Raw genomic sequence first — 17825 nt, 5'->3', positions numbered from 1 at the left:
TGTTATGTTCACATTGAACTTCCCAATAAACAGCAACTAGGTCTCATAAAACGACTTTTTTGCTCTAATTCCCACATGAATGCAGATATATATGTCCTTATTTTGGGAGATAATTACTTTTAGACTTGTTCTATAATATAGTGGTTATATGGTAAAAGTGGTATAAAAATGTATTTCCATTATCATTCATTCTAGGAAACTTTATGAAATAAGTTTTCCCAATTGACTACACTCAATTTGAGATGTGACAATTGGAAAAACAGGCTAAAAGTATGGCATATATGTGATGCCTTTGCATTTAAACACATCTGCATAAAACTCAGGTTATTTATGCACTCTTGAAAACTTTTGGATTTTAAACATAAACTGTGAGCTTACCAGGAAATGAGAAGAAGTAAGCAAACAAAAGATCTAGTAAAGTACTAAGTTTAAAAGAGAGAAAATATTGGCAAGATCTGTCACTATGCTCATCTTTCTTGAATGAGATTGGTGACATTAATTATTAATACAACTCAGTATTTTTTAGATAATAGACAAACATTTTTGAAAAACTCGTTGAAACTGCTAGGTAAGCATTGATACACACATTTTTAACTGAGTATGTAATTTCAGATATGTGTTTACATACACATTTTGGCTCTGGATATTTAATGTGCCAAGTTTTAGAAATCATCAATATACAATAGACAAGTTTATATGGACTTGATTTTGTCGTATCACTTCCACAAGGAGTTAGTCAAGTGTATAATCAATCCAACTTTGCACTATTTACTTGTAGGAAAGCAAAACCACATTAAAATACAACATCAAACCTATTTATATTTTACTGAGATTTCTCATTTACTCTAAGAGATTTGGATGCTTAATTAAGTTATACACCCCTTATTGCTGGAGGAATTTAACCAAAAGCATCAAATTAAAGAGACTTGTTTTTCTCCCTTACTTAGAGGTTATAATATGTTATAATTCCAGATTTACACACTATTTGATAACAGAGCAATTTCAGCCACTTCTGTACAGATATCTCAGACAATTGGGGCAAATCGTTTCTCTTTGCCCTGGCCTGATGTAGCTCCTTGAAATTTTAAGCAAACTGTGCCCTAAAGGAGAACCTCCATTCTGCCCTAGAGGCAGTAAATATGCAAATCAGAGAGTGCCTAGCAATTTTAAATGTGCAAATTCAAAACTGCACTTTGTGGTCAAACCTTTGGTAAAGCTTCCCAAATCAATATTGTGTTTCCCAACATAGCCTGAAAATGCAAATCAAGAGACAGAGAAGAAGGTAACTATTTTTTTTTTTTTTTAGTTTCTTGTCTGAGCATTTTAATTTGAAGAGAACTTTACTAGTGTTGCTAAACGTGAAGACTAATCAAATTAGATAGTTTTGGGTGTTAGTTTATTATTCTTCTTAACTTCCGCTACATTGATTAGTGCTTTAAAATGACAACAGCGCTTTGTTGCTTTGAATTTTTGCAGCATATTAGATCAGCTTTCATCACCATGAACTCATCTGTAACAAATTATAGGCAGTTTAATTTCTGTAAGCTGATTTGGCCAGTACTAATATGTCATAGAGCTCTTTGATCCACAAGTTTTGAAACAAATAAAATTCTTTGTCCTAAATTAAATTTACATAATTTAATTTTTAGATTTAATTTAAAACTTTTAAAGCCAGAGTGCTTTAGGAACTAACATGAGGGGGTAATACTGTAAAAAAGAAGCTCAAAAGAGGTACCCCTGGCCGGGTTCAGTGGCTCACGCCTGTAATCCCAGCACTTTGGGAGGCCAAGGCAGGTGGATCACCTGAGGTCAGGAGTTCGAGACCAGTCTGGTCAACATGGTGAAACACCGTCTGTACTAAAAATACAAAAATTAGCCGGGTATGGTGGCGGACGCCTGTAGTCCCAGCTACTCGGGAGGCTGAGGCAGGAGAATGACGTGAGCCAGGAGACAGAGCTTGCAGTGAGCCGAGATTGCACCACTGTACTCTAGCCTGAGCGACAGAGCGAGACTCCGTCTCAAAAAACAAAAAAAAAGAGGTACCCCAAATAGTTAAAGCATCTACTGGAGAGTCTGGCTTAAACCTTGTAAGTTTATAATGAATGTTATTGTATTTTAAATATCATAGATTAATAGATTTGTGAAAAATATCCAGAATAAGTACACTAATAATCGACAAAACACTCATCTCATATAATTTAAGAAAAATAAAGTAAGATAACAAATGTAACTTATTTAGATATATAATTATTTCTAGTTTTAAGTACTATGGTTAAAGTACTAAGTTTAAATACTTGTGAGGATCACTTAAAAATAGAGTCTGTTATTAATAATAAGTCCCTTATGGTGAATTCTTACAGTGTGCAGATACTGTGCAAAATGTTGCACGTAACTTACTCCATATGGTCCTCCCAACAACCCTTTTAAGGATGTCATTATTATTATTATTCCCATTTTACAGATGAGGAATTTGGAAGTTAGAGATGTTAACAACAAAATGTCATACTCCCGTGCAATATCACAACTGAGATTCAAAATCAGTTCTATCAGATGACAAGGTGCATGTTTATAACCATTGTGCTGTACGTGTACTAATGATCCTTAAACTATAATCTGTGGATGCATAATAGGAGAGTGTGAATATGCAGTCATCTTAATATTTTTGCATGGGTTAAACTGCAGCTTGTTATGGTTGTTGACCTTTGTACATTTTATTCGTGAAGAAACAGAAGTGAATGCATATGAAATGCCTCCTTTCTCTGCCACAAAACATTTGCCTTTGAAGTCGCCGCTTAGTTAGTTTGGATCATAGTCAAGCATTTAACAAAAGTTAAAATGTAATGCCAAACTTCATTGGTTGGATTTTTTATTAGATAAGGTAGAAATGAAAGCAGCAGGCAATTTAATTAGCAGTAATCTTTCAGGGCGAGTCATTACTTTGATGAACTTCAGAGCAATGTTTATGGCTCCTAATTAACCATGTTAGTCATTTGATTGAATAATCACTTTGGAAATGTTTCTACAATTTGATTAGAGTCTGACCCACTCTGATAGTCATAAATTAACTGATATCACTTAAGGATAACATGACTTTACTTACTTTATGGGGATAATCTCTTCTTAGCCATATTTTTTCAGGCTTCTCTGGACTGTATAAAGGACACCAATTTTAAGTATAGACCAGATTTAAACAATGCTAGCCAAGCCTGTCCATTTTAAGAGGTAGATGTTAACTTTATTTACACTAGAGTATAAATAGTCATAGGAATTGGCAAAAACACAATCATATTCCATATATTTCCAATTTGCCATCCATTGCTTTTTTTGAGAATTTAGTTCACAAGTTGGGCCTTTGGAAGTGTAATGGAGATTCCGGCATTAGCCTTATCACATAAGTTATTAATTTATTATGAATTATAAGTCAGTATATCTTAAATATCATCAATTTGAATTTATTGAGAATATTATGAAGTAAATATAGCAACAAACAAATCAGCCATTTGAATAAGGAAGGTATGAGTGAAATTATCCATCAGATCTCAAGTTTGATGTCAAATATCTAGTTTTCCAGGATTATGCTAATTTTGTAATATGTTAAAACACCTTTATAAGGTGTTCTTTGACATTAAATAGTGAATTTCTCAGAAATGTTTGCATTTCCTTTCTCCTTTTCTCCCACTCTGGGAAGGAAAGACTGCATTTAGTCACACTTATATGTAATAGAGTTTAGCCTATCTGTTTTCCTCTAGCTGCCTCCAGAGTCAGCCAGCTGTTTTTATAGCCACAATCCAGGTGTGCAGCAGTCAATAAAAGTATTTTGTGGCAGGGTGTCAACATTAGTTCAACAAAATGCTTGCCTCAAAGCAGCTGCTGAGCTGATGGCAGAGTTATTAACACTGTCCCTTCCAGCCCCAGCTGCTTTAAGGGACCTTATGTCTGGGAATAAATCAAAATAGCATTAAAAATTAATTTGAAGTACCATTGGTTAAGAAGCTGGGCTAAAATGGATTGCTAACTATTTGGTAACCTGAAAGATTAACTATACTGCAACCCTATTATAAATGCAGATATCAGAAAACAGTGTTAACTCTGTTTTTTATATGGTCAAAATTATATGCATCGTAATACTTCATATAAAGAAGGCATAGTATAATAGCATAATAAAACTTTTGATAATACATTTTACAGTATTTTCAACTTGCAAGCTTCTAAATATTTCAAATGTTGCTATATTCATAGAATGCTACAGGATTATGCAAATTTATTTGCTAAATGTCCTGGGGCATATTTAAAACTTGTGACCCTGTTTCAAGGACACCATCACATTCATGTGGGTTGCTGTTTGAGCTGGTCTTTAGCAAGGTTTATTTGGGTAAAACTTTGAATTCACCTTCCTGTTCAAGAGAATCAGCATTCACCAAGATATATACTCTTTATTCTTTCATGTGTGGGCCCTGCGTGAAATGTTGATTATATGTTGACATGTTCGACACATGGGAACCTGTGTCCGTTTCTGTAACTTTTCTGTCTGCACCCTGTCCATTGATAACTGCAGCGTTTCAGCTCCAGACTCTTTTTGACCAATGTTGTTTCCTCTTTCAGAAGTGCCTAGCTGCCACTCCATTTATATGAGGCAAGAAGGCTTCCTGGCTCATCCCAGCAGAACAGAAGTTAAGTTATCCACCATTGAAATTCCGTGTAAATACCATTCAGAATAATCAGACATCCCAAATATGACGTCATTTAATTAATCATTATATTATTTGGGAAAAATCATTTACGTTCCCTAAGCAATTGTTTTAAGACTATTTCCAAAGTAAAAAGAAGATGTTTCAAGTAGTGCTATCTTGTATTGGGTTGTTAACATGAGTCATATGCATAGAAACAACTGAAAAGTGGATTTCTGTGTTATTTTTTGCCAACAATCACATCCTTTTAAAATAGAACATATGCTTTATAGATTAGCCCCCTTTACTACTACTGAAATGTATCTTAGAGGAATATTTGGTTTTGCTTTTACAGACCTAGTCATAGTTTTGGAGTAAAATACCATCGATTTAAAGATTTTCACCTTTAAATGTTCTGGATTTTATATTTTTGGACAAATAATTTATATGAATGAGATTTCAGATAGGAGGCCTAGGGAAGGAGTTTTCTCATAGACAGGCTTGTGATAACCGTGGTAGGAAAGCTTTGCCTCTAAAGGACTTTGATACTTAAAAAGTAATGGTAAAAATGATTTCGTCTGGATATAATCCTCACTAAAGGATTTCTGAAATATGTGCATGGTTCCTAACCTAGACACTCTACGTCTCTTTAGTAGGATTGACTTGGATGCATCCTTTTAGGCTAGGTCTAATATTGGTTATTTGTATAAATGATATTAGTAGAATTTTAAAGGGTAGTATGAGATGGTAAATGTAAAATATCTGAAATTAAAAGTTTTGCACAAATGCAATGTAATTATCGTTGCTTCTGTTTGTTAGTATTATATACCCACCATAAAGACCAATAAATTTGAGAAATAAAAGTAAACTCTATGAAATTTATTCCTGGTAATTACAGATAGCAACAACGAAAGTTCACAGTGAAGGATATTTGAGAGAGGAAATTATTATGAAAAGCTGTTTATTTATTTTGCATTTTTTTCTGTGGACTTATGTTACAGAAAAAAAAAAAAAGGAAACTTTTCTTTCCTCTTATCTTGCTAATTGAGTACAGGAAGGTTAACCCACCTAAATATTTTACAAGAGAGTAAGGGGATAAAATAAATCTGTCTCAGAGCATCAGACTAATAATATAATGTGAATACCAGTAATTCACCTTGCTTTTCACTTTTTCATTGAACAATAAAATTTAGATGAATCTGAAAAAGGAGACAATGCATGATAAATCCTTGCCAATGTTTAGGTGAGCTCTGCCTTGAGTTAGCAATATAAATAACTAACTTTTATATTTCACTGTGTACTAGGCATCACTCTAAACTACAGCAGTCCTATAACATGGTAGGCGGTGTTACTGTCATCCCATTTAGTAGAAGACAAAACTGAGGCACAGAGGTTAAAATGTGTGTCCAGAGTCAAGGAATTGAAAGGTGGTGGCAGAGTCATTTTCTATCACAATTTTTATTTTAAATGGTTGTATTTTAAGTGTTTGTGGGCTTCATTTCTGTCATGAATAAATGTATCCCTTTTTCATCCACAGGCTGTATGTTCGAAAAGGGTCCCAGGCAGTTTTATGATGACACCTGCGTTGTCCCAGAAAAATTCGATGGTAGGTTTTACACTTTGCTTCAAGTTTTGATTTTTTTAAAGATGGAGTGATTACCTTCACTTCTTCTGAAAACAGTGGACATCCCTACTTAAAGATTTCTATGCACATAATTCATCATGCACTTAATTTTAGCTAAAGTTGACCTATTACAATTTATCTCTTTCCTTGCCCCAGTAAGAAGCCGTTTCTTTTGTATTACGGGAGAGTTTCCTTTTGGAGAAATAACCAAAGAGCATCATTCTTGCTGAGCTTTGTGTAGAGTAAGAGGGGGCTTTCCATTGCCCTGCTGAGCACATGCAGCTTGTTATTCGAGATTTATTGAAAGCTGATCCTGTAATTAGCAAAGCAGAGCAGAAAACGTGCTACTGTGGATGTACTGATGACTAATGCAACCTCTCTTCTTTTATTGTTCATGAAAAGATGCATTATGGAACACAGGAACAACATAACTGCCCATTTAGTTAGTGATTGTTAGTCCCTCTTTTTTTTTTTTTTTTTTTCTCCTGGGGAAGATGTATGTTACTAATGTAGCATGACTTTGTAATTGCTTAAAAGGGAGTTAGGAAAGCATTACCTTTTTAATATCACTTGCTATTGCGATGCAAAGGTCTCAGATGTTAGAAAAGGGTGTCAAACGAAATTGATTTTTTTTTTTGACAAAGGTGACAAAAGTTGGCATCTTGAGGAAGCTTGGGTTAAAAGTAAGCAGTTAATTGGTTTAGTGGATCTTCAGAGTGGTCTTCATATTTCCTGCTTTGATTGTTTGACAGGAGATAAGCAGGGGCCCTCTGATTAGCTGATTGCACAAACTTTGGGGATCTTGGCTATAACGACTTGGGCGCTCTCTGAAGTTTTAAACTGTCATTATTTAAACAGCAAAGTACATGGTCAGATTGCTTTTCAATTTCTAATTAGTTGCTGGAAGACTACCCTATGTTCCCAAGCTTTCTGCTGCCCTTACCCTTCTCAGAAGGGCTGGTAAGTCTAGGGAAGATCTGCTTCTTTATCCACGCTTTAAGTTTCTAAATGCATTCAAGGAAAAAAAAAAAAAAACCTATAGGAATCACATTTTTGGTTTTATTCTACAATAGATGTTAGCTTTTAAGCTTTGTGTTTCAGAGGGGTGAACTGTACTATTCAGCAACATTAGCAGACCATCAGAATTCTTAAAATACAGCTTTTTCTCTTGAGACAAAGTATAAAGCCTCTTATTCTTGGAATGACCTTCGTTAGTTTCTTTCGTGTTTGGTGAGCTTCATGTTTTCAGAGATCTTGAAAATTAGTAAAGGCATATAAGGAAGAAAAATATCTCAAAATTATGGATAGAATTACAATATAATTTGACAGGCCAAAGTCACACTAATATTTAGGGAACTAGCTGCCTTGATTTTTTATTCCCTTCGACTTTTAAATACTCTTAAATTTTATACTTATAAAACATTTTTTGGAAGATAGTATTTGTCTTGTATTTTATAAGTGATGTAGAACAAGAAGAAAGAAAAATGAGGGGGTTATTTTTTCACTGTGCATGGTCAGTGTGATCAGTCACATTTATAGGCAGAAGCAATATAGAGACTATAAAATTTAACAGTGTTTCACTCTATCTGCATAATTGCTTAGTTACTCCCCCATAAAACAAAAATTGTAAATCTCAGAAGGAAAAACTGAGATAAATAAAACTGTCATTGAAATCAATGTGAAGATACACTTCTATATTATCATGTTAAGAACAAAACAACATAATGATTTTAGCAGCTATTGACTCACACATTTTATATTTTGGTTTAGGTTTTTCAAATGTTGCCCTTTCTATAATTATTTTAAGAGGTATATGTCTCTCTATTGACCATAGGTAAGTTTTAGAAAGTGTGCTATTTGGTGTATTTTATAATTCACACTTAGTATGACTACATAGGCTTAGATATATTTTGTCTGAATTGTTTCTTAGTGGAGAAGAGTAATTTATGCATTAACAGTGATACACTTGCAGGGCCCTAGACACTCAATCCCCAATGTGAGCAGTTCCACATATTTTTGAGACATGTGGCTGCAGATAGAAGTAAATAATCAGAAATCATAAAACTTTGTATTTTTTTTTGTAAAATTAATGTAACTGACCAGATTTATACCAGAAGCATTGCAACACGAACACCTTTATTGCAGTGCTCTATTTAACAGATTTTTACACTAGATATGAATATCAAATAAATGTAACACAAACTTTTTGTGCTTAAAAATACATACTTACAGAAATCTCTCATGCATGCATTTTTAAATTGGACTTTTAGAAAAAAAAAATAGCAAGTTAAATTCAAGTGAGTGAAGAACAAACAAGAGATAAAGAAAAATGAGAGAGAATTTCTGTTACCAGTTGAAAAAGTAGTAGCTTTAATAGGAAGGTATATGATGCGGTGAAGGAAGGGTAGTAATAGTAATATGATAATGCAGTATGCCCTGAATTACCCATAAGATTTTCCTTATTTGTGTAAAGTGAAGATTACTTAACTCAGTTTAGGATACTATTAAATTTGCTTTGAAATATTTGCATTAAAATTTTCAATAGTTTGTCATGAGCCGGTCAATAAGTTATTTATAAATTATAGTTTGCAGAATTTAATTTGTATGAATAAAATGTCCAGAGCTTAAGATTGATTATTCCCTCTTCAGTGTTGCTTAGAGCAGTGGATAATAGCATTAACAATAAAAGCAAAGAAGTCTGATTAGATACGATGGTTTTTAAAGAGATCAATTTTAAAAAAAGATAGTTCCACAATATGTTTGTAAGTAAATGATGTGTGTCATTCATATTGACACAGGATTTATTCTGCACCTGTGTTATGTATAGTTATCTGTAAGTTTGTACAGCTTGCTCGTTTATATTCAACCATTTAACCATTTTAAATTCCTTTTCAATGGTAACAATATATTTCATGAAAACCTATAAAGTGGTTGATTGTGGTTTAACCATATTAGTGATTGATTTAAGGTGAATTTTATGTAAAATAGCATAATATTGCTAATAACAGAAACTTAAAAATGTTTTAATTTAGGAGACATCAAACAAGAGCCAGGAATGTATCGGGAAGGACCCACATACCAACGGCGAGGATCACTTCAGCTCTGGCAGTTTTTGGTAGCTCTTCTGGATGACCCTTCAAATTCTCATTTTATTGCCTGGACTGGTCGAGGCATGGAATTTAAACTGATTGAGCCTGAAGAGGTTAGTTTAATAGATTTTAATTAGGGCACTAAGGCATGTTATAACGTAAAGAAACTGACATATTTGATTAATATACCAAAAATGTATTCTTAATCATTTTAAGACTTTAGGGAAACTTTCTGAATTAAAAAGCATGCAAAGATAAAACATGTCTACTTTTAAAATCACCAATATATTGCATGTTCCTTCCAGTTGAATACAATCCTACAAAATTGATGTTGGAGAAAATTAACCAGAGCATCCTTTGCACCTTTATTTAAGAAAGTCTGGCTTCAGGGTTTCTCAAAGAGCATCTGAATTAGAGAAAAGAGGCAGGAGGTTTTATGGTCCTTAGGGGAGAGAAACGATGTCTGCAAAAGTCAGCTGGTTGGGGGATGGGCAAATGATTCTTTCAAATTAGCAATCATTATTTGGACAACCTGGATTTTGTCATGAGGGTTGGAGAGGAGCATTTAGAGGCCAAAGTTATGTTCAAAAGAAAATGGAGGAAAAACAGCTGTGACGGATAAAGGGATGTAAGGGCAACAGTGGAAAATTCTCAGCCCTTAAGTGTCTCTTACAAGACACAGGCTTGGTAGAAACATTTTCCTTTGTTAGTGACACTTGTTCCAGGTCAGCTGGACTGGCATACTCCTTTGGAAGGGTGTAATGAAGTTTAAAATGTTGCCATAGCACATAGGAAATTACTAAAATAAGAAGAGCCTGGACAGAGATAATACTGTACGGACAAATGGAAGACACCTTCAACTAACTTCAATTGTCCCCTCCTTCCCACTCCACATGTACAAATGTAGTATTTCCATGAAGAATTTCTCAGTTCAGTTTTTACTCTTCCTAGAACTAGCTTTAGGCTTAAGGCTGTTATTGTTCCTGTAGCATAATTCATCAATAGCATTTTGGACTTCTGATGGAAAGGTAAAGTTAATATCAAGTTGTTGTGTCTTCATTACTAAAGATACTTTCTCTGCTACTATTATAATTAACTTTAGTTTATATCAGCCAAAAAAGCAATGGAAAATTTTAGCTAGCATACCCCTGACTGATTATATTAGGTATTGAATCTAAACACCTCAGTAATATTGAAAAATTCAGTTAGTTTAAAAAAATGTTTGAACCCAAAGTGATTTTCATATACAGTGAACATCCACACCCTTGACTACTGGGTCCATCCATCTTGAATTTTCTGCCTTTATTAAACCATGTATTCAGTTATAATCAGATAATATGCCCTGATTTGATGTCCACAAGATAAAGTTAGATAATGTATTAAAATTTAAGAGATTATCTGACTCAAGAATGTACTGAAAGTATGAAATAAAAGGCACTGGTTAGAACAGTTAAGTCTCCTTCAGTTAAATCTCCTAGCAATACTTTAGTAACACTTGAGGGTTAGTTTTGCGGTATCTCCCTTGCCCCACATCAAGCACGCACACACAGAAGACTCAATGTCAGTATTTGAAAATTCTCATTATCTAGGATGATGTTTGGGTGTTTGAATGCTGTAGTGTGTTTAAAATTAACTTAGCTGTCAAAGAAGATTAGTTTTTCATAGATATACTTAAATGATGTAAGTGAAAGAACCACAAAAATGTTAAGCACTAACAAATTGAGACTAGAAGCATTTAACAAAGTAATTTGAAAGCCCTTGCTCATGATGGGAGTGTGTGCTCTTCACCTCATGGAAGATGTTAATAATCACTGCAAGAGTTGGTTCATGCTGGAACTGAGCACATTCAACAGGGATTTGTATCAGTTAAACAGTTATTTCCCTCCACCTGTGATTAAAATAAAATGAGCAGAGGTTTTTGTTGTTGTTGTTGTTCTTGCCATATATTTGTTAAGATAGGGAACATTACTGAATTATGCCAGTATTTCTTGATCCACTCAGAAGAAGAAAAATTCTTTTGCAAATGATTAAGCTTTTTATGTAGCAACTGTTGACTTTTATGATGTTCAGATTTGAATAAGTAGGAGATTTGACCAGATGACCATTAAGTTTCATCAAATTCTGAGTTATTATGATTTTTAAATGGAGGGAAGAAGTAGAATTACATCTGTTCCATACAACAGACTGACATTTAGACAACTTTTCTGTAGCAGCCTCACAAAGTTAAAACGAGGCTGGATAATTCAGCGTCAGTAGAGCATTTCCAAATAATAACTAACTCAATGGGAATTGTGCAATAAGCACTGAATGTCTCCTAAGGCTTTTGTTCAAAATGAAACATCCCGTATCTGATTGCTGCATTGCTGACTGTTGCTATTACTTCCATCAGGCAATGACTGTAGGGTCTTGTTTAAATTTCTTCTTTGGAAAGGGTTTGTGAAATTTCTTGTCTGTGTGACCTGTGGTCACCCTGTTCCCTCTACTGCCTAGCAGCTCATTGGGTGCCTGTGTCAGCACAATCCGTGAAAGATGTCTCTGAAGCCATCTTATTGGAATTACTGATGGGTTCCATTTCTTTATATTTCAACTTGCAGTTTAAAATGATATTGAGTGAGACTCCAGACCTGCACAGATTATCTGCTCAATGTGTTTAGGGTAACTTTAGAAAACACATGATCTTTAAAGTCTCTTTTTCTGAGATATTTGAGATAATGAAATGTTATTTTTGGATGAGTCATGACTCCTAGGGAATTGTTCCAGGAAACAATTTTTTTTTTGAGATGGAATCTCACTCTGTCACCCAGGTTGGAGTGCAGTGTTGCGATCTTGGCTCACTGCAAACTCTGCCTCCTGGGTTCAAGTGATTCTCCTGCATCAGCCTCCCCAGTAGCTGGGACTTCAGGTGCGCACCACCACACCCAGCTAATTTTTGTAGTTTTAGTAGGGACAGGGTTTCACTATGTTGGCCAGGTGGTCTTGAACTCTTGACCTCAGGTGATCTGCCCACCTCAACCTCCCAGAGTGCTAGGATTACAGGTGTGAGCCACACTGCCTGGCCAGGAAACAATTATTAACATAGTAAGTCATCTATAAGACTCAGTATAAAAGTCTTTTGATGAAATTGAAGCTTGTTGAGCTGGAAGAGTTACCAGGAAGTCTGATAGCCAGGCCCTGATTGTTGTTTTCAGGTTCAATGTTACATATTCGACCATGATATTTTAAAATAAGTTGAATAATGCTTGAACTACTACATTGTCTTATGTAATTTATTTGACAATAAGAGTGAATGCCATTAGTGCTATCATCTTTTTACTCTCTTCGCTAACAACTTAAGTTTTCATTTGAAGGTGTATTATAAGGAAGTCACTGGAAGTTTTCCCACCATTTTTCCCACTCCATGTTGGAAATTATGCCTTGACTTTGAGTGGTGTTGGATATGGTGGCGATTGGTGGGTCATATGTGAAGGCTGAATGAACTTTCTCAGTTGGTGGTTGGTCTACCTGGTCTGGAATTATTTATGCTGTTAATTTAAAACTTTTGTCTGCATCTCTTAAGCATATTGCTCTCTCCCATTTACCTCGACTTTACTAGGAATATCACACGAAAACAACTCTAAGAATACATTTTATTGTTTTTAAATGTCCATTAATACCCATGATGCTGAGAGTGAACCGGCACGATAAGCATCAAACTCTGTGGTATTTTTGAAAATCATATTTCTCTCCCTAGAGACCTCCACAACATTGTCTTAAAGTTGTGGCGAGTATTTTATTTTCTAGGTGCATCCTGGTGAGTTTCTAGAAAATAATCATTTATGAATGAATAAAGATTCAGAAATTATTGTTTAAGGAGATACTAATACTTTATTTTCACATCCCCTCCAGGTTTGCATGTTGTTCGGCTGCTATGCCTATTAAAAGTTCACTGATGTCCATAGTAAGGTTTTTGAATGAAATATTCTTTAGAAAATGCTTTCATTTCTTATTGCCTCCCCCTCCAGGCCCCCCAACCCCTTTTCAATTCACTACTGCTCAGAAGATTTACATTAAAATGAAGTTTATCTTTGGAAAATTAAGATGTACCTGCCACTGTGATTATCTGCTGGGATATATGATGTTGTCCCTGTTACATCACATCTCTCTACTCTTAAAAAAACATACTGATGCATGTCATTAAAGTACTTTATGTCTTCACTCAGAGAATAAAAATTACTGAGAGAGAAGATAGCTAGGATCGGTATTTTTAAAACAAAACAAAAAAAACAGCCCTGGAGAAAGGTTATTACTAATAAAGCGAAGAGAGACAGAATGATCTCTTTGAAAAGCATTCTATTTTAGTATATGTGACATAGCAACAACTTGGAATTTTATGGAAATGAAGGCACTCCCTAGCCCTATTAGATAATGTCCTCTTGCGGTTGCCTAGGTTTGCATGGCAGCTGCAGTTTCTGCTCAGACTAATAAAAAGTGGAAATTAATGAGAGAGTGACTTTAGCTGGGGTAGCAAAAGCAAGCTACACTATTCTGTATACTGCTTTGGCTAGCCTGGGGTGGTGATGAGGTAGGGATATATATACATTGAGGAGAGAGGATTTTTTTAAAACTCTATTGAAGAACTCTTAGATACATTGCTCCTCCAAAGCCACATAATAAAACGCTCTGAGATTTTTTTACTAAACAACAGAGTAGACATTCTGCTTTAGAGATTTTTGTTTGCAGACTCATATACATGGTGACCTTTTCCACTTCCTTCTTATTTTTAGCATCCAATTACTGTTCTCTAAATGAATGCTTAATTCATCAGTTTACTATTGCCCACAGTTTTATTCTGCTGCTGCTTTAGGCAATAAAAAGTATTTGTAGTCGGTTTATTAATTTGTATACTGTTTCCTCTGCTACACACATTGTCACTTGTTCACTCTTTCACATAGTATTGAGCAGGGTATCTTTTTTCTTTTGGCTTATCATAACCTCAGTAAAACACCTTTACAAGGAGATCACTAAGCTGCTCTTTATCCATAGTTTTTGTCTGAAAAATCAAGAAGGATAAAACAGACAGTATATCTCAGAATGAAAAACATGCCTTATTTTGGTGAACTGTAACTTGTTCATTCCTGTTGTGAAAACATTTCCTTATTTCCATTTAATTTTGTATCCAAAACAATAGTGACAAATAATTCCATTGTGGTGCTTCAGTAGGATCACTGCACGCCTGGTTTAAAATGCAAACCAGGCCAGGCGCAGTGGCTCACGCCTGTATTGGGAGCCAAGGTGGGTGGATCACCTGAGGTCAGGAGTTCGAGACCAGCCTGGCCAACATGGTGAAACCCCATCTCTACTAAAATTATAAAAATTAGCCGGGCGTGGTGGGGCCCACCTGTAATCTTAGCTGCTCAGAAGGCTGAGGTAGGAGAATTGCTTGAACCCAGGAGGCGGAGGTTGCAGTAAGCCAAGATTGCACCACTGCACTCCCAGTCTGGGTGACAGAGCAAGACTCCATCTCAAAAAAAAAACAAAAAACAAAAAAAACAAAAGCAAACCAGGACACGGGAAATCCAGATTACGATAGCTTTTTCTACTTTGCTTATATCCTTGACTTGGACATTTTTGTGGGTTTGGAAGTAATTAGTTAATTAATTTTTATGAAATATGCTGATAAGTTAATACTTAACACTACAATGTAATTCTGTTTTGGCTGCAGGTGGCCCGACGTTGGGGCATTCAGAAAAACAGGCCAGCTATGAACTATGATAAACTTAGCCGTTCACTCCGCTATTACTATGAGAAAGGAATTATGCAAAAGGTGAGCAGCTAATACAGCATTAAAATTCATTGAAATGTTGCACATTAATCTGCACATCATACTTTAAACGCCACATATCATTGCATTGCTGAAGCAAGGTTTTCACTCATTTTAACAAATGCTTAGCTCTTGGTTTTGATATTACAAGCCTTTCTATGTATAAATGCATAGACATTGTAGACAAATGTGTAGCAATGTTATATACAAAATAATAGGCTTTCTGGAAGGTCCTACTTTGCTGCACATGGTTAAAAAAGGTTGTTTTAGTATTAATATCACATCTATCTTCAGAAGTTTTTATTGTGCGTTGTCCACAATTATATAATTTTGAAATGCTTTTGTTTGTAGCAATAAAGAGTCTTAGAATAAATTTGTACTTTTTTCTTGTTTTGATTCTTAAAACAGACATTTCTTTTTCTCATTTGTAAAAACATTTTTTTTCCTTGCCTCAAATCTTGCTTAGTTTTATCATCTGATAGTTTGACATCCTAAACCATTCATTAAAAAGTGAATATTTGATCTTATTTGGTTGGTGGAAGTTCAATATATTTTATTTCAAATGAGCTTCCCACAATATTTGGAAGTAGTTTTTTGTTTGTTTGTTTGTTTGTTTGTTTTGAGACAGATTCTAGCTCTGTTGTCTAGGTTGGAGTGCAGTGGCGTAATCTTGGTTCACTGCAACCTCTCTCTCCCAGGTTCAAGCAATTCTCCTGCCTCAGCCTCCTGAGTTGCTAGGACTACAGACGCGCACCACCACGCCCAGCTCATTTTTTTTCTTTTTAGTAGAGATGGCGTTTCGCCATATTGGCCAGGCTGGGCTTGAACTCCTGACCTCAGGTGATCTGCCTGCCTTGGCCTCCAAGGGGCTAGGATTACAAGCATGAGCCAATGCACGCGGCCAAAAGTAACTTTTTAAAAAAGAGTAGAGATAAAACAAGTGAATTACATTCAAAATATAAAATTTTTGAAGAAAGGAATAAATAAATGAATGAAGATAAGACATGGATATTTGTTTTTATTACACCCTTTAGCTTTGCATGTGTACAGAAATCTAGTTGCTTTGACTATGAACCAAGTTTATGATTTACCTATTGTGAATGTTATAGTTTTATTTTGTATTGTTTGTTTATTTTAGGGTTTGTAAACATAGTTACATGTTATAGATTGTGGCATATTTTTATGTCACCATAGTTATACCGAGAAAAACTAGACCAGTTGCTACATGAAGCTTATTAGAGCAGCGAAAAATAGCACTGTTGACTTTCCTCGAACATTGTCTATTAACAAGAGGCTTATTACCTTAATGCTGTAGAATTTGCTGGCTCAGATGTTAGAACTTCCATGATCCTTAAAAGAAAAGGCTGACTTCCAGTTTTAGTTGCTTCCTGTTTTCTGAATCATGCCTTCAAAATGTGTAACTGTTCACTACCTGCTCCTACTGTCTTTCTCATCTCAACTTTGGGGTCATTTCTAATTCCTCCCTTTCTCTCAACTACTTTTTTGTAGTCAGATCCTTCAAATACGTTCCATTCCTTTTTTTTCACCACCATCCTCCTAATGCAGGGGCACATCACCTGGGCTGTCACAGATGGTGCTCAGCAGTGTCCCTGGGCAGTACTGCACAATAGTAACAGATAAGGCCGTCAGGAATTAGGTTTGAATGCTAACCTCTCACCAGATTACATTCTTGAACAGATTATTTTCCTAGTAAATGGTGATATTCTTACCTCATTAAAGTTGCTGTGATTACTAAATGAAATAATGTACTTGAGATACTTTACATTGTAACTGGCACAGTAAGAGTCTCCAATAAAGGGGAGCTTCAGTGCATCTCATCTCCTGAAGTCAGTGTAAACCAAGGCATATTTGGTGTATCTCTCTTGACCATCAAGTCTCTTATTAAAGGGAGCATTTGCAGAGAACTAAAAATTATTATGAGACCCCTAATTACACCTCAGCTTTTACATACAGTGGTAGACAGGGTATGTCTAGGCTGTCATGCCTGGTCTTAAATATTCTCAAATGTGTTCAGACGTGTTACTAGTATCACCACTTCCACATTCCTCTTTATTCATCCTTGTACCCCATATCACATTTATGTGTGTTTTCTTTTAATAATAAAGCAAAATGCTATCAAATAATGGTGGCATAGATACTGAATGATGGATTAAAGTGTTGTTGCTCCTCATGTTTTTCCCCATTAGGCTGTAACTGTCAGAGGAAACTATTTACAACTCATTAATCAGCAAATATAGGAAAGTGCAATGTGATAGACCTTTTGGGGTGTCACTGTATAATGTAAGAAAGGGCAAGCTGTTGGCCGGGCGTGGTGGCTCACGCCTGTAATCCCAGCACTTTGAGAGGCTGAGGTAGGCAGATCACAAGGTCAGGAGATCGAGAGCATCCTGGCTAACACGGTGAAACCCCGTCTCTACCAAAAAATACAAAAAATTAGCCGGGCGTGGTGGCGGGTGCCTGTAGTCCCATACTTGGGAGGCTGAGGCAGGAGAATGGCATGAATCCGGGAGGCGGAGCTTGCAGTGAGCCAAGATCATGCCAGTGCACTCCAGCCTGGCCCCCCCCCCCCCCCCCCCCCCCCCCCCCCCCCCCCCCCCCCCCCCCCCTCCCCCCCCCCCCCCTCC

The 17825-nt window shown here is 35.7% G+C and overlaps 1 protein-coding gene across 6 annotated transcripts in view; it reads left to right on the top strand.

Annotated features, from left to right (window-relative positions):
- The window catches only part of ETV1 (ETS variant transcription factor 1), a 101316-nt gene that overhangs the window by 74335 nt on the left and 9156 nt on the right, over positions 1–17825 (top strand). For all 6 annotated transcript variants that reach the window (XM_050783049.1, XM_050783051.1, XM_050783053.1 and 3 more), the window contains 4 exons: positions 4603–4671; positions 6205–6273; positions 9324–9493; positions 15082–15183. In XM_050783049.1, the coding sequence (XP_050639006.1) occupies positions 4603–4671; positions 6205–6273; positions 9324–9493; positions 15082–15183 (410 nt within the window). The remainder of the gene's footprint in view (positions 1–4602; positions 4672–6204; positions 6274–9323; positions 9494–15081; positions 15184–17825) is intronic.

Source organism: Macaca thibetana, chromosome 3 (genome assembly GCF_024542745.1).
Source record: "Macaca thibetana thibetana isolate TM-01 chromosome 3, ASM2454274v1, whole genome shotgun sequence".
Taxonomy (NCBI): domain Eukaryota; kingdom Metazoa; phylum Chordata; class Mammalia; order Primates; family Cercopithecidae; genus Macaca; species Macaca thibetana.
This window is presented reverse-complemented; position numbering and strand designations above follow the sequence as displayed.